This window comes from Chlorocebus sabaeus, chromosome 25, assembly GCF_047675955.1.
Source record: "Chlorocebus sabaeus isolate Y175 chromosome 25, mChlSab1.0.hap1, whole genome shotgun sequence".
Lineage (NCBI taxonomy): Eukaryota > Metazoa > Chordata > Mammalia > Primates > Cercopithecidae > Chlorocebus > Chlorocebus sabaeus.
The window spans coordinates 62,766,504-62,793,677 of record NC_132928.1 but is presented as its reverse complement, the minus strand read 5'-3'; the positions used below and the strand labels follow the sequence as shown (position 1 = coordinate 62,793,677).

Below are 27,174 nucleotides of genomic sequence, written 5' to 3'. Positions count from 1 at the left end.
AAAATTAGTCCTGACAATTTACAGTGCCTATAAAGTGGTACTCGATTCTCCAGGAATAATCTGGCAGTGTTCTTTTTCCTTTTTAACCCATCAATATTAAATGCTGAGCCACTCTCCACGTCTGACCCCTAGACCAAGCTTCCTTACTCTTCCTCCCAGAGGCATTTTGGGATGAGTCAAAGGCATGGCAGGACACTGGCATTTACCTGTGGTCATCACTTCAGGCAATGGAAAGGAAAAGTGTTTGAGTAACTCTGTCCCTGGTTGATCAGAGAAGTGGGTGATAAAGATGATAAGAACGTGCTAAATAACAAACCTGCACACTTGTACCTCCGAACCTATAAGGTTTTTAACTCAGAACAACAAAAAAAGAACATGCTACGTGAGTCCTCCCACCTGCCTGGTAAAGTACAGCCGGCCTTTTCACACCTGGTTTTGCACAGTGATAAATTCCTGCAGGAAAAAAGTTTTATTCTAAGTCTGAAATTATATGGTTTCTAACAGCGTTTCCCTTGTTAATTGTTTTTCTACATGATGCTTAATAATAAGCTTTGTTTCTTAACCTAATTAGAGAAGAGATTGCACTCAGAGTCCCCAAAGCTGGCAATAGTGTTACAGATGGAACCAGCCTTTGGTGGACAGAGTTCAGATGTTTCAAGAGGCTCTTGTGAAAATGCTAAGTATTACTGTTTCTACCTTCCTGCCCTGCACTTTACCCCATCTCCCTCTTTAGAAAATGATTTCATAGGAAAACTGGCATGAAGAGCAGATAGTAGAGTGTAGACCTGAAATACATGAGGCAAAGGGAGTCCTCCAGCATTCTATGGTCCCGCCAGGTGGGTAGGTGACTAGGAATTCAGGCCAGGTCATAGAGAGTAGTGGGAAGTTTTCCTGTTTGCAGTTTCCTCTGTGCTGTACATAGAGCTATACAGCCTATGGAACCTGACATTGCAATGGACAGCAGGACATGGTCAAGGCTCCTGGCTGCCTCTCCATCTATGGAACTATGAAATTTCACACATACTCCCTAGGCAGCATTAAGGCCCAGGTATATAAGTAGTCCAAACCAAAACTATATTGGAGTATTAGTTCAAATTCTTCCAAGCCCTAAAAGTTCTTACGTAGTTTCTCACCCAAAACTAATGGCTTGTGCCAAGAACTGAAACTAAGCTATTGATTTTTTTTTCCAAGCCTTAATCTATACATAAGAAATTACATACCTGGCCAGGTGCAGTAGTTCTGGCCTGTAATCCTAACACTCTAAGAGGCCAAGGCAGACTGCTTGAGCTCAGGAGTTCACAACCAGCCTGGACAACATGATAAAACCCTGTCTTTAGAAAAAAAAAAAAAGTTTGTAATTACCCGGGCACAGTGGTGCGTATCTGTAGTCCCAGCTACATAGAAGCTTGAGATGGGAGAATCACCTGAGCCCAGAGGTCAGGGCTGCAATGAGCCGTGATCACACCACAGCACTCCAGCTGGGGTGACAGAGTGAGACCCTATCTCAAAAAGAAAAAGAAAGAAAAGAAATGGCATACCTTAATTGGAATCTGCTTTTTAATCTTTCTCATCTAGTACATTATTTTGAGAAGTCTCTGCCAAGCCCTCATAAAGCAGACAATTTTCATATTTCTGTAGAAGGCAATATTCCTTATCATGTTTAATAAACAACAAAGTTTTCTCCCAAAAGGTTTATTTGTCACATTTAAAGTACAAAATCAAATACACAGATCCAGATATGTGAACCATATATACATATCTATACAGCCATTATTTAGACCGAGACAAACCTATCTATACATTCTAATTTATCTATCAACACTATCCCTTAGGTAAAAAGCAACATATCTCTTAAAGTAGGTTTGTTATCAGTAACACTGTCGAATGTAAATTATTTTCACTTTATCACTTGAAACGGTAGAAACAGGTACCTCCTAGAAACTGGGGAATTACCAAGCATATATCCAATTTGTATAGATTTCTTAAAATACATTCTATAGGAATAATTAACTAAAGAAACTGCCAATCAAAGTTTTTGGGCCTATTTAACAAAACTTGAGTCATGGGAAGACATAAAGTTAATTAACTGCATTACAAGAGTTTTGTTTTGACTTTGGTTTTAAATGCAAAGAGTGACTTTATTTTGTTTAGTACACAGAGCATTTCCATGTCATATTTCCTGTGGAGTTATAGTGATAAATTTCTCAGGGGCTACCTATAGCTATTAAAAATTAAACCGGTCACTAAAGGAGGTATCTGATTGTTAACACTGTAGGTTATTTCAACCAAAATGCAAGAACACATTCTTTAGGAGAAAGGCAGAAATTTTAGACTACCAGATACAGAATGTATGACCTCACTGAACACACAGATATCCTGCTGATCAGGGGGATTAAGTTATAACAGCTTCTTTGTTTTAGGATGTCATCTATCTTACATGCAAACCACAGGACACTAAGCCTCAGGTACCTAAATATCTCCATTTCAGGCACAGGATTTCATTAGTGCCTGCTTCCACAACTGGGAACATACACACATATAGAAATATGGGTCATTACCAAAGGTTTATATTAATGGCTTCACAATAGCAACACAAAATGTACTCAATGTCACATTTCCATAGGAAAGGTTATATATACACTATACACTTCAGCCTTGAAATGTGGACCCCAAAAACATTCAATTTTCAGTAATCAATGAATTTGGTGAGGGTCCCACACCCTCAAATCCTAATTTAGCACAGCAAAAGCCCCTCCTTGGCTGCCAAGCGCTGGCGGTGAACTTTGTCTTGCTGCAGCTCTTCATGATTTGGATGCCAGAGTTTCGTGATGATCCTTTCAATATTAAGGGCATAGACAGTATGTGTAGGGATGACTTCCCTGTGTACCTGGGATTAAAAAATTAACGCGTCTCCAATTATACTTCAGTAGACTTATTTTTCTGACATACAGAAGGGTTTAGATCAACAAAATGTACACACATCTATAAACTTTCAGTCAGACACTAAAATGAATCACCAACTGAATAATAATAAGATAAGGAAATAACAAGCTTCTGAAACAGGAATAGGAGAACGAGGGATTTTTTTTCTTTTCTTTCTTTATTGGGGAGATAGAAGATGGGCTCAGGATTTGAAAAATGAGGCTAGTATTAATAATGGCTTTTATAACAGACAAAACTTAAAAACACAAAGCCAAGAAGTGGGAAAAAACAGTGAGTACCTTTGTAGACTTAAAGACTCTCTTAACCTATCCATAAATCTAGGTAAACTTTAAGGAGCCAAGACTTACCTGCAAAGCTTCAAAAAGGTCATACATGTTCACCGGAGGCAAAGATGCAGGCAGTGTGTCTCCAGAGCACGCCAGCAGGAGTGCAGCCTGCTGCTCGGCATCATCAGGGGGTGGGTGAGAAGCTGGATTCTGACCAGCACAGGGAGCGGTAAAAGCTGGAGGGCTGAATATACAAATTTCAGAAATATTCCCAGCATGGAGACAACCAAACAACAAGGACAGGAGTGGCCTGCTAGAATCTTATTAAAAAGACATTTAATTGAATTAGAAATCCATTCAATGTCTACTCCTGTAGATATGAATAGTCTGTAATTTTAATGTGTAAAGGCTGGAAATAAAACGTAATGCAACTACATTTACCCTCCTTCTTCCACAATGGTAAAATACTTACTTAGCTCAGGATACTGAACCAAAATTGTTTCCTACCCTTAAAGAGCTTCCAGTTGAAAAAACTAATAGACCTTAACTACAGGAATATAACATTAAAAACAGAGGGAGGTGAATGGTACTGGAGACAACTCATTCTAAAATAAATGAGAAGAAAAGAAGACATGGCACAGAAGCAACAGGCAAAAATGGAGAGTGGGGAAAATTAATCCAGAACCTGCCAATTTCCCAAAATAGAGGAAGATACAAACTGAGAAGTCAGACATGGGTTTTACTTCATAACCCAGTAGGAGATAACCTACACAATGCTGAGGACATATCAAGAGGTAAAACAAAAGAGTAAAGCAGTAACTCAGAGGAAAGCACAGTGGAACGTTAGCGTGGGACTGAAGCATCAGACAAAAGCAGCCCTGTTAGAGTAACAAGTGGCCAATAGAGAGGCAAAAGCCCTCAGAGACCAGCCAGCAGGGCAGCGAGGGCTTGGGAGTCCCGCCAGGGCCAGACGCTGCTCCCAACATCACCCACTACAAGGAGCCACTTTTGGGGATTTGTTTTTTTCTAGAGAAGAATGATCCCAAACAGATACGCCTGAATGGGATTCAGACGATAAATCACCACATACAGTAATCTAAACAGTGAACCCAATTTAAGATGGGTTAAAATAGGCCCATGACCCCTGTAAAGGTCTTCAGAGCCATGAAATGGGCACTGGCACAAACTCCCACATGTGGTATCAACACTTTCTCTATCCAACTCTCTTAGCTTTTCACCTACACCTCCTGCCTTCCCTTCCTGTCACTTCACCAATCACCCTGCCAGCCTTCCCAGTCATACATACTTTTTTCTCTGAACTTGCAAGTCCCAGTTATCTCTGTACCTCTCTTCTCCCAAACTAACCAGATATGCAAAGTCCAGCAAATCACAAGAAATTCAAGTCACTTCAGTAACCATAAAGAAAATTATATTATGGGTTTGTTTTTTTTTTTCTTTCCCAAAGGTTTAAAATTCAGACTAAATTCCCTTTGGGGAAAGTGGAGGACAAAGGGAGATGGAAGGATAAGAAAGACAACACAGGGATGAAAGTAATCTAGGTTGTTTCATAAAGGGGTGACTCAGGATACAGAGACATCCTGAAGCCCTCAATGGGAAGAGGACACAGGAATCCCAGAGGTGAGCTGAGAGACCATGTCTGCACAGCAGGAGGCCAAAAGCAATGTGATGACACCAGGCACAGGCCACTATCTTGAGCCATGCCTACAACAGCCAGATGAGGGCCTGGAGTAACATCTACCACTCTTCCTCCTCCCACCACCAAGACACCCAGTTGTAACCCAACAATCACAGGCCCTGCCTCTAACTGAAAGCAAGCTCACTTCCCCACAGGGCAGGTGATGCCCCTCAGGAACCCTCACGATGCACTGCCTATGCACTACTCCATTCCCCCTACGAAAGTTGGGGTGGGGGGACAAGCACATTAAACCCACATGCAGCAGCCAAACTCTGCAACTTCACTTCTCATAAAAGGAGTACCAAAATAATTCACTAGATCTCAAGCAAGTATCAGACTTTAAAAAATAAAATTGTACTCCTATTAAAGGTACTTTAAACCTACGAAAACACAATTATTTAACAATTAATTATTTACACATAAGAGGCGTATAAACAACTAGCAAAAGATGGAAGAAAATCACAAGAAACTTCATTTACCTCTCTATTAAGTTGTTGTAAGCTACTACACTATTCTTCAGGTATGGCTGTGGGGTCACATTACTGCCAAAGGCATATTTAAAATGGCCATCTCGTAACCGATAAGCTTTCCTTCTTGACACAACTGACGTTAGTATATCTTTCAGGTGATTCTGTAAAAATAAGAAAAGAAAAATAGCATGATAGCCTCTTTAAAAGCAAATCATAAACCTTCCACTGACCAAAAAACATTTATTGGCATTTAGACAGAGATGCAGAATAGGTTAGTATATGCTAGAACCAAATGAACCTTCACACGAAGAGCCACAGAGCCACACCAAAGGAGTAGGAGGGTATGGGAAAGAGGGGGACATGCTTATTGTCATTAATAGTTCTCTTTAAGATGGGCTTGCTATACATGAAATTTGAAAAGTCTTTACATCTCTAAATTGGCTCTTCTCTCTCAAAAATGATTTTTAGATGACTTTAAAAGAAGTATACAAAAATGATTTTTTGAGATGGAGTCTTGCTTTATTGCCCAGGCTGGAATGCAGTAGCACAACCTCGGCTCACTGCAACCTCCGCCTCCCAGGTTCAAGCGATTCTCCTGCTTCAGCCTCCTGAGTAGTTGGGATTACAGATGCCCGCTACCAAGTCCGGCTAATTTTTGTATTTTTAGTAGAGGCGAGGTTTCACCATGTTGGCCAGGATGGTCTCGAACTCCTGACCTTCGGTGATCCACCCACCTCAGCCTCCCAAAGTGCTGGGATTACAGGCATGAGCAAAAATGACTTTTTAAAAAGAGACAAACTATGCTGAAACTTTGTTTAAAATAAGACAAAAAGTTTTAAGATCTGATATTATTGGAACCAAAATCCTTGTGTGAAAAGAACGTTGGCTCTCTCAAAAGCCACATAAACAACAGATATATAGGAAATAAGCACAAAATAAATTAGGTACTTGATTTCTCTTCACTTTCATGAGAGCCAAGTACATAAGAAAAGGTTCAGGAAGCCTGTGAAAATAGTGACAGAACTCGTCCCAGGCTACCATTATAGGGTACCATTGTAGGGGAGCCAGGATCAGGCAGGGTGCTTCAATTATACCAAGGAAAATCCACTTATATCAAGACATTATTGTACTATTTAAGTTGGTTTGCACACTAACTTATATATTAATGTTTATAACTTATATTAATGTTTATAACTTCATGAGACAACTGTTATTATTTTTGAGGTACTGATGAAGAAAACAGGGCTCAGAGAATTGAAAATCCAACGTCACCTAACTGTACCCATGCACTATAGACCTCAACGTCAAATTAGTTTTGTCAAGTAACTAAATGAATAAAATGAATAGACAAATGAAATCATGTGCAGAGATAAGAATCCTGCTGTTCAGATGCCAAGACTAATACTCTTCGGTGCTCTATCACAGCAAAAACAAGTGACTATAATCTTTAGGATTCTCAATTTCATTTCTTTCCTTAAAAAGTGTTCCCCTGTTGACAAAACATCAGATCAACCAGAAAAGTTATGTCATAAATAACCTTTCTGAAAAGCTTACTCTATTAATTGAAGACAATTATTTGGATTGTAATGAGTTTCTCCGCTTAAAAGAAAACAACTTTCAGCCAGGTGGTATAGCTCACACGTGTAAATCCTAGCACTTTGGGAGGCCAAGGTGGGAAGACCACTTGAGCCCATGAATTCAAGACCAGCTAGACGACATAGAGAGACCCCCATCCCTACAAAATTTGTTTAAAAAATTAGCTGAGTATGGTGGCGCAAGTCTGTAGTCCCAGCTCTTGAGAGGCTGAGGCAGGAGGATCGCTTGAGCCCAGGATTTCCAGGTTGCAGTGAGCCATGATCGTGCCACTGCACTCCAGCCTGGAGACAGTGACGCTGTCTCAAAAAAAAACCAGAAAACTTCAACAATGACAATTCTGTGAAATCAGAGTGACATCTGGATTCTTTTCTTGCAATACCGACTTTAAACAACACACAAGCCTATCACATTCAACCTGTAAGATTATTTCTGCCAACACAAACCAACCTCCACAGCATAGACAACCGCTGAAACTGCCTCCTCGGTGACATTGTCCAGCCCATGCTCATAAGCAGTCACGATCATTCTCCCTTCAAGCTGGCCTCGAGTGGGAAGCATCATTGTGTGGGAACAAAGTTTCAAGTCGTCATCATCTTGAGGATCCTTTGCCACAAATTGCTGAGCTCCTGAGAGAGGATTTTGAGGCTGGAATCTATGCTATGAGTAAGAAAAACTTTTAAAAATTACTCATCACAGTGGCAAACAAGACACAAAAGTTAACTCCTGTATTGAAGTTGAGATCCTACAAATTAATGCCACCAAAACTATACCACAGGGGTTAAGGGTAAAAAAAGTTAATTCATGCACAAATAATCACAGATTCACATCCAATACAAGGTTATAATGAAGACATGGATTAAGGGGAATAATGGTAGTTTGTATAGTAGTTTATTCTATTCAATTAATACCTTGGTGATCACAGAATGTATGGCACTGTGTTAAAAATAACTGAGGGAGAAGGAGAAGTATAGAACTATATTCAAACAAGTCAGAGCATTTTAAATCTAACCGTAAGTAGGTTCTAAAAGTACAAACATATAATGAATGATTCAACTAAATCTTAAAAACCCTAGCTAACCAATATGGCAGATCTAGTAACAAATATTCCAAGATAATGCTATGTAGTGTAACTATTTAATTGCTGTTATTTTCTACTTAGAATTCTCAACACAGAACCTAAGATACAGTCATGACTATTTATCTCAGTCTTTTTCATTCATAAAAATCTCAGCCTTCCCCTGGGAAATTCTGAGAGCCCAGTCATATTCTCCATCACCAGTGGGAGCTATGCCCCAGTAGCTTTTGCTTAAGGCCAATATAAAATTCGGCCGGGCGCGGTGGCTCAAGCCTGTAATCCCAGCACTTTGGGAGGCCGAGATGGGCGAATCACGAGGTCAGGAGATAGAGACTATCCTGGCTAACCCGGTGAAACCCCGTCTCTACTAAAAAAATACAAAAAAACTAGCCATGCGAGGTGGCGGGCGCCTGTAGTCCCAGCTACTCGGGAGGCTGAGGCAGGAGAATGGCGTGAACCCGGGAGGCGGAGCTTGCAGTGAGCTGAGATCGTGCCACTGCACTCCAGCCTGGGCGACAGAGCGAGACTCCGCTCAAAAAAAAAAAAAAAAAAAAAAAAGATTTTGCAGTGAAGATGTTTTGTCGCTGTTTGAAATTGGTATTATGAAACCAACGCGGTTATTTTTCCATTTTCCAAGTACAAAACTACTTTATACTGAACATGTCTTTTTAAATCAGACATGTCTCTCTAGAGATCCCAGTGCCCTCTAGATTCTTACTGATATAAAGCATAGAGTCAAGGTGAAAATAAGTAATTGTTTATTGATGTTAATCAATAAAGCTATCAATACCCCATAAACCTATAAAAGGGTTACTTTGGGGAAGTTTCTTTTCCCTAAATATACACTGGAAAAAGCAATTTGTTTTAAAATGCTTCCAAATTTTATAGCCAAATGCCTTCATGACATCTCTACTAGTCCCCAAAAGGCTCAGGCCCCAGCTGAGGATCACCAAGATCCCACCAAAGGCCCGCAGGCTGCCTGAGCCCTTGGACAGATGTCTTCATCCAAGAAACATTATTCATTCAAGAAAAATATTTAAGAGGAGAGACAAAGGCATTGTTTTGAATAACTGAAAAATCATTAGGTACTAATGATAACATTAATATTTAAGCAACAAACAAGAACTATAAAAATTCAGACACCTAGAACTCACAATCCTTGAAACCCTTTTCTTCCCAAATCATACTCCCTTTTTTTCAACTCTGCTACCAGTATTTTAATATTCATTTAAAAACTAAAGCTAGTCCCAACACACCAGTACTTCAATTAGTCATTATCAAGGTCTATTAAACAACAACCTACATCAAATTTCTGACGAACAGAAGAAAGCTTTTTCTTTCCTTTGGGTTTTCCAGGTTTTGCTGCGGAACCCCCTGGCCAGGGCAAAGATCCAGCACCGTCTAGGAGACAGAAATATATAACCATAAGTAAAAATAAGGACAACTGATAACTGCTAAGTTTGTTTTCATTTGGGGTAAAAAGCATGGAATGTTCATGAAATGCAAATAAATGATGAATGCTTAAATCAAAATCTTCTCTTTCTACTTCTCTAAATAAAATTATCAGTCCTCTCAAATAACATTTTTTTTCCTAGCTGCAACTAAAATTTTTTTAGGAAGACAAATTTTTTTGTATTTTTAATTACTGTTTATTGGGTGTTTTGTTTATTAGCAGTAGTAGGATTATAGACTAGACCAGCAAATTCTGGTCTAAGATGATGAACTTAGCACATGTATTTATCTCCTCTACCAAGACGCTACAAAATATGAAAGTAAGGAAGGTAAATGGCACACTTGCACAACAGAGATTAAAATGGAAAATGAGTGGCAGACACGATGAGATGTCAACACATTTCTAGGTTGGACTAAAAGGGTGCAGACTCACGAAGCAGACCCATGGAAGCTGTAACCTAGGCTAGGCAAGGAAGGTGGCAAGTGAGGCAGAAGCACGTCAACCTGCCTGGTAGAAACCCACAACCTGGATTGGGAGAAGTGAGTGAGTGGAAACGAGGACGGATCTGTAAGGCTAAAAACAAAATTAATGGAATGTCTATATCCTTAAATCATCCACACAAACCCATTCACTCACCCCCAAAAGTGGGTTCAGTACAAAATCAAAGTGCTGGGCATCATGTTCAAAAATTAAGGATTTCAAGATAATGATGGTACAAACCCAAGTGCAGGGCCCTTCTGTGCAACTGCAGGTCACAGGCCCATAAAGGCTCATTCCCATGCACAGAATGACACAGAGCAGGGTATTTGTAATAGCTGGGGCAGGGGGTTAGAAGGAAGGTGGGGAGGGAATAAGGACTCTTCTCTAGTTAAACTGAACACAATTTCTGGGATTTACTAAGGTAGTTGGTACGGATGTCGGTACCCTACAGCAAAGCTCTCTGCATACGGGAATTTGGGAGACCCCAGTTTAACAGTAGACTTCCTGTCAGCTCACTCTAAAGCAAAGTCTCTAGGCAGTTTTATGCTTCATTCTTAAACATGAAAAGGACAACAATGAATTACCAGATATTTGACAATATTCTTTCACATGACAAGAAAGAGCAAGCTTAAAAAAAACAAAAACAAAACAATAGAGGTCCTAGACAGGAAATGCAAAAGAATTCTGATAAAATTTCCAACCGGTATCTGCAGATACCTTTGAGAACAGATAAACTTTGAGAACATGTTTATCCATGAAACAAGATGCTATTAAAATTGCTGAATTAAAGAATGCATTCAACAGAAAGGCCAAAAGAATTGAGGAAATCTCAAACACAGAGATGTTAAAATCAGTAAATCCAGAAACAGATTTAAGCAACTATGAGGGTTATAGAGGTCCCACCAGAAGAACAAAAGAACAAAAAGTAGCTGCCTTTGGGAATAGGTCTAGGGATGGGAAAAAGCTTTTATCATAAAACCTTCTGTGCTATTGATGTTTTTTTTTAACCATGAACATATATTGTTGTTTAATGTTAAAAACAAAACAAAAAAAAGGAATACAACCTCACTATAGTACACTTAAAAACAAAAAAAATGTTTAAGAAAGAAAAAAATCACCCATAATCATAGTAAAATGTTCCTGCAATTTTGATATTTTTGGAAGGAAACGTTTTTAAAGCTTTCAAAAAAAAATATTCCAGATTCCTCAGCTTAAAAAGAACTGTTTGGGAAGTCAGGTTCCTCTTATCTTTGGCATGCACAGATCTCACTTGATAAGGTCAGTCAATCTTAGATGATTTTCCCAAGAAATCTCTTCCTGATAAATGAAACTGGATGCTAAGTGATGATAGGAAAGTAGGCTGAACATGCAGATGATGATGCAAAGGAGCAGGCCTGCAAACTCAGAGCTTACCAGCTGCTGCTGTATGGCCAAGCAAAGCATGGTAAGGCCTAACCATGACAAAAGGGAAGGCTTTTTAGTAGCACTTAGATTTCAGTTTTGATCCAACACATCCAGGCCTAAGGCAAGTTTTTATTTTGTTTTGTTTTCTCTTCTCTGAAGTTTGTGTCTTTTATCTATAAAAACAGGCTAACACCTACCCTGCAGAATTATTGTGAGGATTAAAGACAATGCATATAAGTGTCTAGTATGCTGCACTCAACAAATATTATTATTAATATCATCTTTCCTGACAAGTTTAGAAAACTAGAAAACAACCCATCCAAAACTGTAAGGTACAAAGAACTATATTTTACTTTTAACAGAAATCTTCTCTTTGTTGCTAACAAATGTTAATTTCATTTTGAGAAATTTGGGGTGTTCAATGGAAGAATACATTCTCAAAATCGAAATGCTTCTTCATTTGTTTTAAAATAACTATTAACAAGCATTCAGAATATCAAAGGTTTTTGTCTAATTAAAATCAGCCACCTATACTTACGAATACCACTTCAACACTTCTTTGGCAATTTTTATTTATTCTTTTAATTTAATTTACTTTCTTTTTTGAGACAGAGTATTAGTCTGTCGCCCAGGCTGGAGTGCAGTGGCACAACCTTGGCTCACTGCAACCTCCGTCTCCCAGGTTCAAGCGATTCTCCTGCCTCAGTCTCCCTAGTACCTGGGATTATAGGTGCCCGCCACCACGCCCAGCTAATTTTTGTACTTTTAGTAGAGAAGTGGTTTCACCATGTTGGCCAGGCTGGTCTTGAACTCCTGACCTCAGGTGATACACCCACCTTGGCCTCCCAAAGTGTTGGGGTTACAGGCTTGAGCCACCGAGCCTGGCTGGCATGTTTTATTTTTAAAATCACTTTTTTATAAGTTCATAATCCTACAGGGTAGATATTGCTGTACTTATTTTATAAATGTGAAAGTTAAGAACACCCAAGTAACTGTATTATGTAAGCTAGTGGCAAAACCTACAATTGAACCTAAGTCTCTTGACTCTTATCAACCAGGGTTTTTATTTCTGATCACTCCATTTATCTTTTGCATATGTGGCAATTTACAATATGCTTCCCTAAAAAGTAAGATGTAATCTTCACAATACTGGCTTTTCTGATCACATTAAATTTTATACAACAAAGTAGATTATGATTTAACTTTGGACACAAAAGAGGAATGGCTAAAGTCTACTTGTATATAAATTAACTAGCACATCAAAAATCCGACACGGTGTAAGAATGTGCGGTGATGAGTGTGGTAAGGGGAGGGAGCAGTCACTACTCTCTAATACAACTCCACAAGCAAGTGCTCACAGTTTACTACACATTAACGACTTCTTTGAGGGTCAAGGAATGAGGTGTTAGGAGATCTTACATGAATTCCTTTTTTTTTTTTTTTAAATACAGTTTCACTCTGTCACCCAGGCTGAAGTGCCGTGGCACAATCTTTGCTTGCTGCAACCTCTGCCTCCCAGGTTCAAGCAATTCTTGTGCCTCAGCCTCCTGAATAGCTGGGACTACAAGTGTTCACCCCCACACCCAGCTAATTTTCTTTTTTGTATTATTAGCAGAGTAGGGGATTTCACCATCTTGGCTAGGCTGGTCTCCAACTCCTGACCTCAAGTGATCCGCCCACCTTGGCCTCCCAAAGTGCTGGGAATATAGGCATGAGCCACCATGCCCTGGCTGTGAGTTCTTTATCATACAGTAGAAGTAAACAGAGAGAGAGGATAAAAAATACCAGGCATTTATAGATAAAACATAAGCTTTCGGTATATGATCATCAGAATCACCCTAAGACCTTAAAAAATTTCCATTTAATCTACAACAGGAGTTGGTAAGCACAATTCTAATGGTAACTTTTGTAGTCTTATGAATAAATTGCAATTTAGAAACAAAAAACTACTGAATAAATCATTTGGCCTAATTTTTTTTAAAAAGTCCAGGATGACTTTTATCATGAGGAAAGTTTTCAATGTATTTAATTACTTGTTTCTGACTGATTAAACTAAGATGGTTGAAAGAGGTGACTTATAGCTTAATCTTCTCTTCAGGTTAAAGTGACAGGTTTTGTTTCCACCTACCACCTCAACACGCTACTATCCCCTGTCTCTTGTTCTCTGCCAATAATCTGCCAAACACAGGAGCTGAAGCTTGACCTTTCAAGTGCTATCTTGCTTAAGGACATAGTGGAAGTCCAGGTTCCCAACATATGCTGGGTTCCTCCACCTCCCGAAAGCTACGGACACCTTTCAAGTTAGGTATCCCTTAGGTACAGGACACCTAACCCCAACTGCCCTCTCTTCATCCTCCTTAACTTCTTCATCCAGACTTCCCATCCTCTTCCTCACTTCTCATTTACTCACGTAATCTAAAATGTAGCTGAGTTGGGAGTCAATATCAAAAGGCAATATAATATAAGCACAGGGACATGGCCTGCTTTACAAAGGCTCTGCATATTTGGCCAGTCCCTGCTGCGGTGCTCACCCTGAGCCCTCTTGTTCCAGGGCTATCTCCTCGCTTGCCTTCTGGCTCTCTCATGCCCTTTTCTGAAGGACACCACCATTCCCCCACTGAGCAAACTGGCCTGTGGGGGAGGGTGGCACACAGAGCATCCTTGCCCAGCTCTCCCAGCACAACATGCCCAGACCCAGGGGTTCACGGGGGCTAGGACTTGGACATGCTAAGGATTACACAATAACACCTAGGGAGAAAGCGCTTGTGACAATGAACATTCAGATAGCCCTTCCTTCTGGGTGTTAGAAAAGAGAAGCCCCGCATCTGGCTTGGCTGAAAAACACTTTATTGATGTAGGAGCTGGCATCATAAGATGAAGATTATAGAGGAAATGTTGGTGTTGTACTATTCAATTTTGGCAAAGAAAAGTTTGGTGTCAAAAACGGTGATCACATTGCATAGCTCATTTGTGAACAGATTTTTTCTCCAGAAATAGAAGTTCAAGCTTTGGATGACTCTGAAAGGGGTTCTGGAGGTTTGGGTTCCACTGGAAAGAATTAAAATGTATGCCAAGAATCAAAAATGAGAAACCATACCTTTTTCTCAAAAATAAAGAGTTTTTGCTTTTAAAAAAGAAAAAGATTCTGTAAAAGAATTTGTATCTACCTAAAAAAATTTTTCTTCTGAGCAGTTCAAAAACATCTGCGTTACAAACACTAGCTGTGCTAAAGTCTAGTGCTTTGCTGACTGACACACACTGGAAGTATTTCCACTCCCTTACCTGGTGTAGAAACCAAAATCTGACAACGCGTGAGAATGGCCAGGAGGAAATCATTGTGAGAATGGACTGAAAAAGGGAAGACAGTGACAATCAAATTCAAAACATTTTCAACACAAGGAAACCACAACTTTGGTCTAGCTTGTCAGGATTTTGGATATCCCCTATTCTGCCATGCTTTATACTTAATTTTAAATATCCACATTATTCAGATAACCTTATACACCACAAAACCCAAATTTTACTTTTTAAAAAGGGAAAAGACTTTACTACAAATCTAGGAAGACTATGGAATAGTAAAATAACTCCGCGGATAATTATTTTACCATTATCCTGTGTGAGCAGTCTATGAGCTTCAAGGTCAAACTCCTCTTTGCTGATTTTCTGCTTGAACCACAGCTTTAGGTTAGCCCAGTATCTGTAGAGGCAGAAACAATATTAAGAACCACAGATTTGGCTGCTTCCAGTTTGTTTTCAATTGGTGTTTTTTTTTTTAGAGACAGGGTTTTATTCTGTCACTCAGGCTGCAGTTCAGGGGAACAATCAGGGCTCTGAATTTCTGGCTTTAAGCTACCCTCTCACCTCAGCCTCCTGAGTAGCTGGGACTACAGCACAAACAGATCTTGCTTCTTCCCCAAGTTCAGCATACATGCTCCAACTCTCAGGAAAGGAAATTCTGCATTCCCTGGCTCTATGGGCTGAACTGTGTCCCCCCACAAAAGTCCTATGTTAAAGCCTTAACCCTAGTACTTCAGAATGTGACTGTATTTGGAGATTGGGCCTTTAAATAGTAATTTAAATGAGGCCATTAGGGTGGGCCCTAATCCAATATGATTGGTGCCTAAGATAAGAAGAGGCAATTAGGACACAGACACATTCACATACAAAGAAATAACCATGTGAACACACAACAAGAAGGCTGTCATCTATAGGAGAGAGGCCTCCTGCCAAAATCTTGATCACAGACTTCCAGCCTTCAGAACTGTGAGAAAATAATTTCTGTTGTTTAAGCGAACCAGTCTGTGGTACTTTGTTATGGCAGCCCTAGCAAACTAATACACCTAGGAATCAGAATACCAACAAAGAAAGGAAAATCCTCCCTAAAAGGGGACTGGCCAGCGCAGTGGCTTATGCCTGTAATCCCAGCACTTTGGGAGGTCAAGGCAGGCAGACTGCTTGAACCCAGGAGTTCGAGATTAGCCTGGGCAACATGACGGAACCCCCTCTCCACAAAAAATACAAAACTTAGCTGTGCATGGTGGTGCATGCCTGTAGTCCCTGCTACCTGGGAGACTGAAGTGGAGGGACTGATTGAGCCCAGGAGGTCAGGGCTGCGGGGAGCCATGATCACCACTACACTCCAGCCTGGGTGACAGAGCAAGACCTTGTCTCAAAACAAATAAAAGGGAATTGGCAGGTAGTCACAGAATTGGACTCGTGATTCACTTAGCCCAACACTATAGCTATACCTTTGTTTCTCACTGTCACCTTTCTAACAGAGCTACTCTCCAGAATCCTGCATTTCAGATTCACATTTCAAAGTGTGTGTGTTTAACAGAGAGGGGAGTAGTCATTTATATTTGTTTTAGATGACATCCTTCCCTTCAGATAAACTCAACTTTCAATCTAACTGGCTGGAAAAAAAAATAAATGGGTTTCTAAACATCTCAGCACAAAGAAAATGCCTGGGGATATGAGAAACTTGGTAGTTTTTAAAGTGAAAATCAACACCTAATAATAAAAATTACTAGGCAACTGGTAGAAAAAAAAATGACTTAACCTTTTACACTTTAACAAGGGTGTTAGAAATTAAAGTAAAATATGTCACTTTTCACATCACATCCACCACCTTTGTTTTGGTACTTAAGGAAGCTGCTTCTTGTTTATGGAATGGGATGAAAAATTACTCAGTACTTGAGTTCCTAACAGGGAAAAAAAAAAAAAAAAAAACAGATTTCTAAATGGGATGATTTAATATTTTCACTGCCATATTATGCCCATGGCAGGAGTCGCCCTGTGTGTGGATTAGCTTCATGTCATCTTAGTATCTCTGTATGTAATTGACTATGATCATATGTAGTTGCATGCAAAGCTTTGGGTTCATGTTTGTTGTTGTGTTGTTTTTCAGGAGAAAACCCATCGCTTTTAGGGGGTCTTAAGTGGCCCAAAACCCATGACACTGCCATCTTTCAGGCCCATTTCACTCAACAACAAAACACGTGCCGCTCTAGAGCTTGGTATCCTTTCCACTTGATAGCTGCACATTCATTAGTCAACCGCAACTTTCCAACAGTGGATACTTTTATACATTTTTTAAAGGACAGGAATAATAATGAAATAAATAAAATAAAGTTCCACAGAAAAACAAAGGTCTTTTCCTATCCCATCCTATTCAACAACAACAAAAAAAATAGTAACCTAGAGAAAAACTCTATTATTTAAAAGTCCTATGTCAGTATTTTATAAGAAGCAGATATATATTTGGAATGAGTGAACTTGTTCCAGAACTAAAACAAGGCTCTACCAGGGAGCTCTGTCAAAATAATGCAAACTATTTTCTCCAGTGGCAAACGTTTTAGCCCAAAGAGCTAGAACTAGCTACCAAAAGTCAAAAGACTTGCTCTCCAATCCTGGTCCCTGTGTTAACTCACTGTATAGCCACAGACAAATGACTGTTTCCCTCAACAACACTGCTATAGTTTGGACATTTGACCAAACCTCATGATGACATTTAATCCTCAATGGTGGAGGTGGAACCTAATGGGAGGTGTTTGGGTTATGGGAGAGGATTCCTCACCAGTGGCTTGGTGTGATCTTTCCTGGTGGTAATGAGTGAGAGCTCGCTCACTCTATGAGTTCCTGCAAGAGATTCTCCAAGAGCTGGTTGTTAAAAAAGAGCCTGGCACCCTCCCCATCTCTTGCTTCCTCTCACAAACTGATCTGCAGGCCTGGCGCGGTGACTCATGCCTATAATCCCAGCACTTTGGGAGGCCAAGGCAGGTGGATCACCTGAGGTCAGGAGTTCAAGATCAGCCTGACCGATATAATGAAAGTCCGTCTCTACTAAAAATACAAAAATTAGCCAGGTGTGGTGGAACGTGCCTGTAATCCCAGCTACTTAGGAGACTGAGACAGGATAATCGTTTGAACCCGGGAGGCAGAGGTTTCAGTGAGCCCAGATTGTGCCATTGCATTCCATCCTGGGCAACAAGAGCGAAACTGTCTCCAAAAAAAAAAAAGAAAAAAAAAGTGATCTGTACATGCAGGTTCCCGTTCACCTTCCATCATGAGTGAAGCTGCCTGAGGCCCTCACCAGAAGATGCTGGTGCCATGCTTTTGGTACAGTCTGCAGATCTGTAAGCCAAATTAACTTCTTTATAAATTATCCAGCCTCAACTATTCCTTTATAGCAACACAAATGGATTAAGGACAAATACCAAAAAACAAAGTCAATCAATCCCTGTGAAGGTGAGGACAATGGGCAGAAGTGTAAGTAGGTCGGACTACGAAGCACTGGATATAGCTAAAGAATATTAAATAACATATGATCATGGCCAGACGCAGTGACTCACACCTGTAATCCCAGCACTTTGGGAGGCCAAGGCGGGTGGATCACATGAGGTCAGGAGTTCAAGACCAGCCTGGCCAACATGACGAAACTCTGTCTCTATTAAAAATACAAAAATTAGCCAGACATGGTGGTGGGCACCTGTAATTCCAGCTACTCAGGAGGCTGATGCAGGACAATCACTTGAGCCCAGAAGGTGGAGGTTGCAGTGAGCCGAGATCGCGCCACTGTACTCCAGCCTGGGCAACAAAGTGAGACTGTGTCTCAAAATAAATAAATACATACATAAGGAAATAACATATGATCAAATCTATAACAGAAACGAGGCACCTATTTGAACATGGCATTCTACTGGCTACCATACAAAGTGAGTTGTCTAGCAAAGTCCATGTCTTCCTGGAAGCAGCTTGGGCACACAGCTCAACCAGTCAGACATGAAGGATGTTCAGACCACTGGATAAATAGCAAATAACTCATATCCAGCCTCTGTGCATAACCTTGTATGTTTTGCCTACCGCCAAGGACCACACTTAAATAGGCTATGCAAACCAAAGCAAACTGCTCATGGAGGAAATATAAGAAATGACTGTACAGTACAGCAGTGTTACTATTTAACCAAGAGGTACTTTTTAAGGAGAAGGGAAAAGAACAATGAGAGAATGGAAAAACAAATTTAGAACTATACCGCACCATTAACTGTTTCAGGCATAAAAACTTTTTTTGATTGCATTTTAGTGGGGATTCATGCTCCAGATGCACCAAATTTAGCTTCAGCATCAGTATTTGACCAACATCACATAGTCGGTTTTGGCCTTTAAAACCTAAATAAGGAATGCTAACTTCAAAAACACTTTTGGCAGCCCTGAACCTGTAACTGATGAGTATGGGATGACAGAGGTCACCATTGCATCTAATCAGGGTTAAAGGCAATCATACACAAACCAGGTCCTTCAGATTTATTTTGGTATGTACACATTCGCTTTCAAATATTTGTAAACACTGTAGATGGAACAGAGTGAAATGCCTCTTATGTGCTTAAAAATGTAAATTTTGGCTGGGCGCCGTGGCTCACATCGGTAATCCCAGCACTTTGGGAGGCCGAGGCAGGTGGATCACAAGGTCAGGAGTTCAAGACCAGCCTGGCCAAGATGGTGACACCCGGTCTCTACTAAAAATACAAACATTAGCCGGGCATGGTGGCGGGTGCCTGTAATCCTAGCTACTCAGGAGGCTGAGGCAGAGAATTGCTTGAACCCAGGAGGCGGAGGTCGCAGTAAGCGGAGATCATGCCACTGCACTCCAGCCAGGACGACAGAATGAGACTCTATATCAAAAAAAAAGGTAAATTTTATCAGTCGGTATTACAAAAGTAAAAACCTATAGTAATTAGGGTGAAAGCTGTCAATTTTACCTATTAAAATAAGTAAGAATATTTAATTCAATAAGCACAGTGAACATGAATATTAAAAGATAACTTTCGGGGAACATTATAGTCGGGTGTGGTGGCTCATGCCTGTAATCCCAGAACTTTAGGGGGCCAACGTGGGAGGATTGCTTGAGGCCAGCATTTGAGGTCAGCCTGGGCAACACAGCAAAACTCTGCCTCTGAAAAAAGAACTTTAGCCAGGATTGGTGGGGCGTGCCTATAGTCCCAGTCACAGGCTCACGGCACGAGAGGATCTCTTGAGCTCAGGAGATCAACGTTGCTGTGAACTGTGTGATCAGGCCACTGTACTTCGGCCTCTGCCACAGAGCAAGACCCCAATCCAAAAAAAGAAAAAAAAAAGTGGAACATGTCACTGGGAGTAAATAAATGTTCATCAAAAATTAATTGTGCTAAAATAACAGTTTAGATTTTAATTCTAGTCTTTTTATAGTTTCCATTACTATCTTACTAGGATGAAAAGTAGACTGTCAACTCTGTCCCCCCAAAATTTCACATGAAGGAAAAACTACAAAATTCATGGATGACATCCAAGGTAAGTAATTTCAATCCAGCAATAACAAAGAACAGAGAAGGACGAAAAGAAAGTATTGGAGAAAAATTAAGTATTCCCAAATTGCTCCTCCACCAACATCATTTAAAAGTATGCATCCATTGAGTCATGCAAATGTGTAGAATACCACAGAAGCCATCTAGCAGCAAAAACACAGGCACTATAATTTCAAACGTTTACATTTGCTTCCTATATTTTTGAAAAATAAAGTTGTAATAACAACGTTTTGAAAATTTCCAAACTCTTCCTTGTATCCCAGAGGTTCCTTTTACGCTGTTTGGCTTTGGCCTTGGCTGGATACTGATTTTCCCCTTGGCCATTCTGAATCTAACCCGACTGTGCACTAGGTCCCCTGCCATAACCTGGATGAAGGTCTGGCTGGGCGTCTCTGGGATCCTTTACAGCCCCTCTAAGAAATCAGTCAGGAATCAAAAGCGTGGGTCCCAACCCTGACAGTGACTTTTGAAGTTACTCATCTGCACTAGGTGTCTCAGTCTTCTCATCTGTCAAATGGGAATAACAAGTGTACCTACCTCACATCTGTTGTAAGGATTAGATAATATATTTAGTGAGTTCAAAATGTTTAAATGTCCGCTACTGTTATCGTCACTATAATTGTAGTGTTCAATGACTATGGTTTCACCAGAGGGTCCGTCTGCCTTACGAAATTGCTGTCAAAAGAGCTTACCGATAATCCCTAGCAGATCACACGAGCTCAACAGGCCTTCACCTCCAGGAAGCCCTCCAGGGATGGGCCGCCCTGAGCGATGCCCTCTGGCTGGGCGCACAGGGCCCGGTTCACTCCGCCCAAGTCAGCCTCCCGCATCCCGCAGGCCCCCGCTGGGGCCCGCACCTGCTCAGCAGGCCCTTGAGTGCGAAGTGCGCTTCTCCCGCCCCACCCAGGGCAGAGAGTCCCGAGCAAAGGCACCCGCCGGGGTCTCCCGGGTGCCCAGGAGGCTCGGTCCCTCCAGGGCGGTGAGTTTAGGTGGCCGCCCCGCCCCGGCCGGAGAAACCCCGAAGCCCCACCGCGGCGGACTCAAGGCTGCACAGGCCCCCGGGCGGTGCGGGCGTCTCCGGGGCGGGCTGGCAGCCCAAGGCGAGGAGAGCACCCGCGTGTTGGCCTGGACGCTGCGCTGGGGCAGCTCTTACTGTTTCACGTTGTCCCCCAGGGCCTCGCTCAAGTTCTTCTTGGCCGCCTCCAGCTCGCTCACAAAGGTCGCCATTGCTCCGCGCGTCTCAGCCCGACCGCAGACCGCCCGGCCACCGCGATCAACAACCAAAAAACCAACGCGGCGGAAGGCCTTGGCTCTGGAAGCTAAGCCTGCCGCCGTCAGCCCCGCCCCCAATCTCTCAGAAGTCGTTTGTTTGGTTTTCGGCTCCGCCCGCCTTTTTGTAGGGAAGGTGCCCAGCCAAACTCTGCTCTCTTCCTCCCGCCCCTCGAGTCACGTGATCCGCTTCACCTTTTGGCGCGCCCAACCTAAAGCCGCGCGCCCCGCCTGGGCTGCAGCGTTGCTGGCAGGCTGGCGGGTCCCAAGCCCGTTCATTCTGGTACCGCTGGGGCAATTCCGAATTCAGCCTGCTGTCCTCCTGCCTGGAGGAGTACCTTACCGCTCCATTTCAAAAAGTAGATGCAGTATCAGTTTTACTCTTTCCTTGCCTTATTTTTCCCCGAGCACTAATCGTCTCATATGACATTTAGTTGATTTATCTTGTAAAAGTTATGGCTCGAGGACAGGAGTTGTGTTTTATTCACTATTACCCGCAGTTCCTAGAGCAGCGACTGGCATATAGTGAATGCTTAGTAAGTATTTGAGTAAATGAGGTAATTATGTAAAATTTGGGAAATATACAGAAGGATAAAGATAAAAAGAAAGAAAAAGTGTTTTACCACTCCCGGACAAACACTTGGATTTCTCCTTTACTTCTCACACCCCCATGACTTAAAATACTCTGTGTTCAATTTTGCACGTTTTTAAACTTAAGGATTTGTCTGTAGTATTATGTTGTCTTTATAATAATTTTAATGATAACATATTAAATACCCCCACAGATAGAAAGTACACAATAACTTGTTTCCCAATTGTTAGACTGATTCCATTTTTTTTTTCTGTTAAAAGCAATACTGTAATACTGCTTTCGAAGCATATAGCATAATGAAGCAAAACTTCTTTATGCATAAAACTTTTCCTCCTTTAGGATTATTACCTTAGCATAGAGTCCAACAAATAGAATTACTGGATCAAATGACAGGAATATTTATAAATGCCTTGGTGTATATTGTCAAATTGCCTCCCAAAGATTTTAAAATAATCCTAGATAGCTTTTAAATCTTGTGCGATTTCTACAAAGAAGTCCCCTTAAGTTCATTCATTCAACTTCCTCACTGCCCAACCTAAACCCACAAGCCCTGTCCTGGCTGCAGTGCCAGCAGGGCACCTTCTCTTCACTTGAATTCATACAGTGAGCTCCTATTATGTGTCTGGAACTCTTTGGGTACTGGAGATGTACAGATGAAAGGAGATACAAACATCAGGCAAAGTTTCCTCTCTGTGTGAAAACTCCGGGTAAATTTTGACACATTTTAAAAATATCCACTTAAGTTTTCCATGGCTCCCCACGCTCTGCTGAACAAATTCCAGACTCCAGCATTCAAATGTTCTCACGAACTGAACTCACCCTACCTGTGTACCTCACACACCACTGGCCTTCCCTCTTAACCCCCACACTTGCACTCAGCATTCTAATTAACTTGACTTTAACAAATCACATAGCTCTGTCCCTTTACACGTATCTCCTCTCTGCTGGTTTTGAGACACCATCTTTAAGAACTGTAACACTCACCGCAAGGGTCCGCGGCTTCATTCTTGAAGTCAACGAGACCAAGAACCCGCCGGAAGGAACCAATTCTGGACACAATATTATAAATGAATACCAAGCGGGGGGTGGTGTCACATGCCTGTAGTCCCACCTACTGGGGAGGCTGAAGTGAGAGGATTGCTTGGGCCCAGGAGTTCAAGTCTGCAGTGAGCTATGAGCGCACCACTGCACTCCAGCTTAGGCAACAGAGTGAGACCTGGACTTTAAAAAACAAATTCTTTTGAAAGGAAATGAATATTAAAACCACTTGTCATTTGGAAGGTTACTTTAAAGAAACTAATTCTAAACCTTTGACTTATAGCAATATTTGTACAATGCCTAGTGCAGCGAATAAATAGCTTCAGAGAATGTGTGTCAAAATGCTTTATAAAGAGCCAGGAACTTGACAAGTGTTTAGTCTAGTTTTTTTTTCCCTTCTATTTTTTGGGTGATCCAGCTGGCTACAAGCTGGTTTGAGAGTAACTAGTAGAGTTAACTCAATAGGTTGCTGAGAACAGACATCTGAGGATCCAAACTTACCTAACATCTAAGTATTTATGAATATTTCTCCAAGTATATGGATTATGTGTACAAATATTTACATATGTAGTCTCCACTTACATAAAATAAAGTTTCCTTTATCTTATCCATATCTTTTTTCCATTTCATTAGATAGATAACTGAAGGTTGGTGGTATTATTCATATATACTGCCTGTTTCTCTACAACTTTTTTCCTTCATAAATATAATTGTGTACAAAGGAAAACCCTCTAAACGGTGTATTCTCATAGATAGTTTACTTACATATGTATGAGAGCCTGGCCTGTACCTCCTTAATTTTTCCCATTCTTATTCTGTATTTTATTAAGCACTGGTCTTTTAACAGTAGGATTTCTTTTTTTATTGTGGTGAGAACACATAACACATGATCTTCCCATTTAACCTTTTTTTTTTTTTTTTTTTTTTTTTGAGACAGAATCTTGCTCTGTCGCCCAAGCTGGAGTGCAATGGCGCGATCTCGGCTCATTACAACCTCTGCCTCCTGGGTTCAAGAGATTCTTCTGCCTCAGCCTCCCGAGTAGCTGAGATTACAGGCACGTGTCACCACGCCCAGCTAACTTTTTTTGTATTTTCAGTAGAGACGGGGTTTCACCGTATTAGCTAGGATGGTCTTGATCTGTTGACCTCATGATCTGCCCACCTCGGCCTCCCAAATTGCTGGGATTACAGGCGTGAGCCCCCATGACAAGCCCCCCTTTTAACAAATTTTTAAGTGCACAATACATTATTATTGACTACAGGTACTGTGTTGCACAGCAGATCTCTAGAGTCTATTCATGTTGCTTGACTAAAAGTTTATGATTAGCGACTCCTCATTTCCCCTCTCTACAGTCTCTGGTAACCACCATCCCACTCTTTGAGTCTATAAATTCGACTATTTTAGATACCCCCATAAGTGGAGTCATACAGCAGTATTTGTCTTTCTGTGACTAGCTTATTTCATTTAACATAATGTTCTCAAGGTTCATCCATGTTGTCACATATTGCAGAATTTCCTTCCTTTTTAAGGCTAATAGTATTCCATTGTGTACACACACACCCCCCACATTTTCTTTATCCATTCATCTGTCAATGAACATTTTGGTTATTTCCACATCTTGGCTATTGTGAATAGTGCTGCAATGAACATAGGAATGCTAATATTTCTTTGAGATCCTCATTTTAATTCTTTTTGATAAATGCCTAGAAGTGGGATTGCTAGATCAGATGGTAATTCTATTTTTAATTTTTTGAGGAACCTCTACAGTGTTTTCTATAGTGGCTGCACCATTTCGCATTTCTGCCAACAGTGTACAAGGATTTCAATTTCTCTCCATCGTTGCCAACACTTGTCTTTTGGATTGACATTAGAATTTGATGTTGAAGGAGTTCTGAAATGTTCCAGCTCTGGAGATTATATAGTTATTATTCTGTCTTTATCCAATATATGATATTTAGATTTAGTTTATTTAGCCTTTTAAATAAATCATAGACTCCTTCTTTACATGGCCAGGGCCTAGCATAGCAAAAATATTTGATTGACTTTCTTACTCCACTTACCCATTACCATTGACTCATTAGCCTTCTCTAAGCACTGTCAGCAAATGTATGAGTTATTTCCATTTCAGACATCAGCAGCTCTGCTTTCCTAGAAAGACTCTTACAGTTCAGCTTTAAAATATTATTAATCATATATTCAATTTTCTTGTTGAACTTATAACATTTGCTGTAGTTTGTAATACTTATATGTATGCTATGCTGTGGTACATAAGGTACATGCATATGGTAACTATACATATGGTACCTATACATATGGTTATACTATGGTACATGGTGGCTCAAACTCAACATAAATGTTTGTTGGAATTAAATATTTTAGAAAATTCTATGTAATGTTTTCCTCCTCTATATCTGCATCAGTCTACAGATTTTAATATAGTTAAAGGTTATAAACATGGGATATATTAGGTCCTAGTAAAATTTATGGTAGAAAATAAGTTGAGAGTCATCTTGTCCTGATACCATATCTATTTATTTTATGCCTGATGGAAGGAGGTAAAGAGGTTCTTAATCCTTTTTCTTTCAATGCCATGGGATCTCACTGCCAGTCCGGTGATGCCTTTGGAGTCCTTCTAAGAATAATGTTTTAATGCATAAATAACATAGCATTACATTTAAAACAATTTTATTGAACACAGTTCTATCATGGGCCTTTTTGGGGCCCATGGGCCCCAGCTTAAGACACTCTTAAGTTTTATAGGTACTTGTCTTAATCCATTCAGACATCTACAACAAAATACCACAGTCTAGGTGGCTTAAACAATTGAAACATTATCTCACAGTTGTGGAGGCTGAAAGTTTCATGTTTGGAAAGGTTTGGAAAAGAATCCCTTCAGACTTCTGTAACCACGTAGCCAAATAAAATTTGGAAATTTTGAAGCCTTTGACGACTACTCAGAATGTGGATAAGAGCTTCTCCACAGTGCTAAAAAATATGTTTGTATAGTGATGAAGGTAAAGCATTGGAGAGATCTTTGGCACTCTGGGCAGGTAGAGATTCTAAACTGATGCACTGTCACTGAAGTTGCTACTAACATAGCAAGATTATGCTCGATGAAGACTAGGCTACTGACATCACCCTCTGGAAGGAGGAAAAGCCACAAATGCTGATCCAGAAAGATGAATTGCTGTCTGGTGTTGCCCTGAAAAATCTGATCCCAGGGAAGGAAGTTGATACGTGAATTTCAGAAGATTTGGCCAGGTTTGTTGGTGGAAATGTAGGAGGTGGTTCACTGTCTGGAGTTACAGTCACAATTATACCAAACAGCGTTCTCTATCCTTGAGAGCCAGGACTTTCCCCAAAGTAACGCGTTCAGTCTTGCATCTTTTGTGAGCTTTATGCCTAATTTCTTTTACAAATGTTGTTCTCGTGAAGACATTTTTTTTTTAAAGACAAAGTTTAGCTCTGTCATCCAGGTTGGAATGCAGTAACGCAGTCTCAGCTCACTGCAACCTCCTTCTCCCAGGCTCGAGTGATCCTCCCACTTCAGCCTCCATCCAGCATAGCTGGGACTACAGGTGTGCACCAACGTGCTTAGCCAATTTTTAAATTATTTTGTTGAGATGAGGTTTCCCTATACTGCCCAGGATAGTCTTGAACTCCTGGGCTCAAACGATCCTCCCACCTCGGACTCCCTAAGTGGTGGGATTACAGGCATAAGCCACAATGCCCAGCTTCCTATTATGCTGTCTAATTTGGTTTGTTGGGACTTCGGAATGCAATGGAGGCAAAATAGCATACTGTTAAAGTGCAAACTACAGAGCTAGTTTGCCTGAGGTTTGAATCCTGGCTTCTTCTAATTTAGCTGTGTGACTCTGAGCCAGTTACTTAATCACTCTGCCTCAGTTTCCACATCTGCAGTGTAGGAACAGTAATGCTACTTACTTCAGGGTTCTTATAAAAATTAAATTATTGTAACATGTAAGAGTACATGAAAGCCTTGGCACAGTGCCAGATGTATAATAACAGTCAATATTTCATAGCTATTATT

At 40.7% G+C, this 27,174-nt stretch overlaps 1 protein-coding gene across 1 annotated transcript; it reads right to left on the bottom strand.

The window, feature by feature from the left end:
* Positions 1-1,676: 1,676 nt before the first annotated feature.
* TADA1 (transcriptional adaptor 1) lies at positions 1,677-21,561 on the bottom strand. Its single transcript, XM_007989684.3, has 8 exons — positions 21,377-21,561; positions 14,989-15,080; positions 14,666-14,731; positions 9,350-9,447; positions 7,419-7,628; positions 5,385-5,536; positions 3,291-3,453; positions 1,677-2,887 (listed from the first exon to the last, which is right to left on the bottom strand). The coding sequence occupies exons 1-8, from the start codon at positions 21,448-21,450 to the stop codon at positions 2,735-2,737; spliced, it is 1,008 nt and encodes a 335-aa protein (XP_007987875.2). The 5' UTR covers positions 21,451-21,561; the 3' UTR covers positions 1,677-2,734.
* Between the last annotated feature and the right edge of the window lie 5,613 nt (positions 21,562-27,174).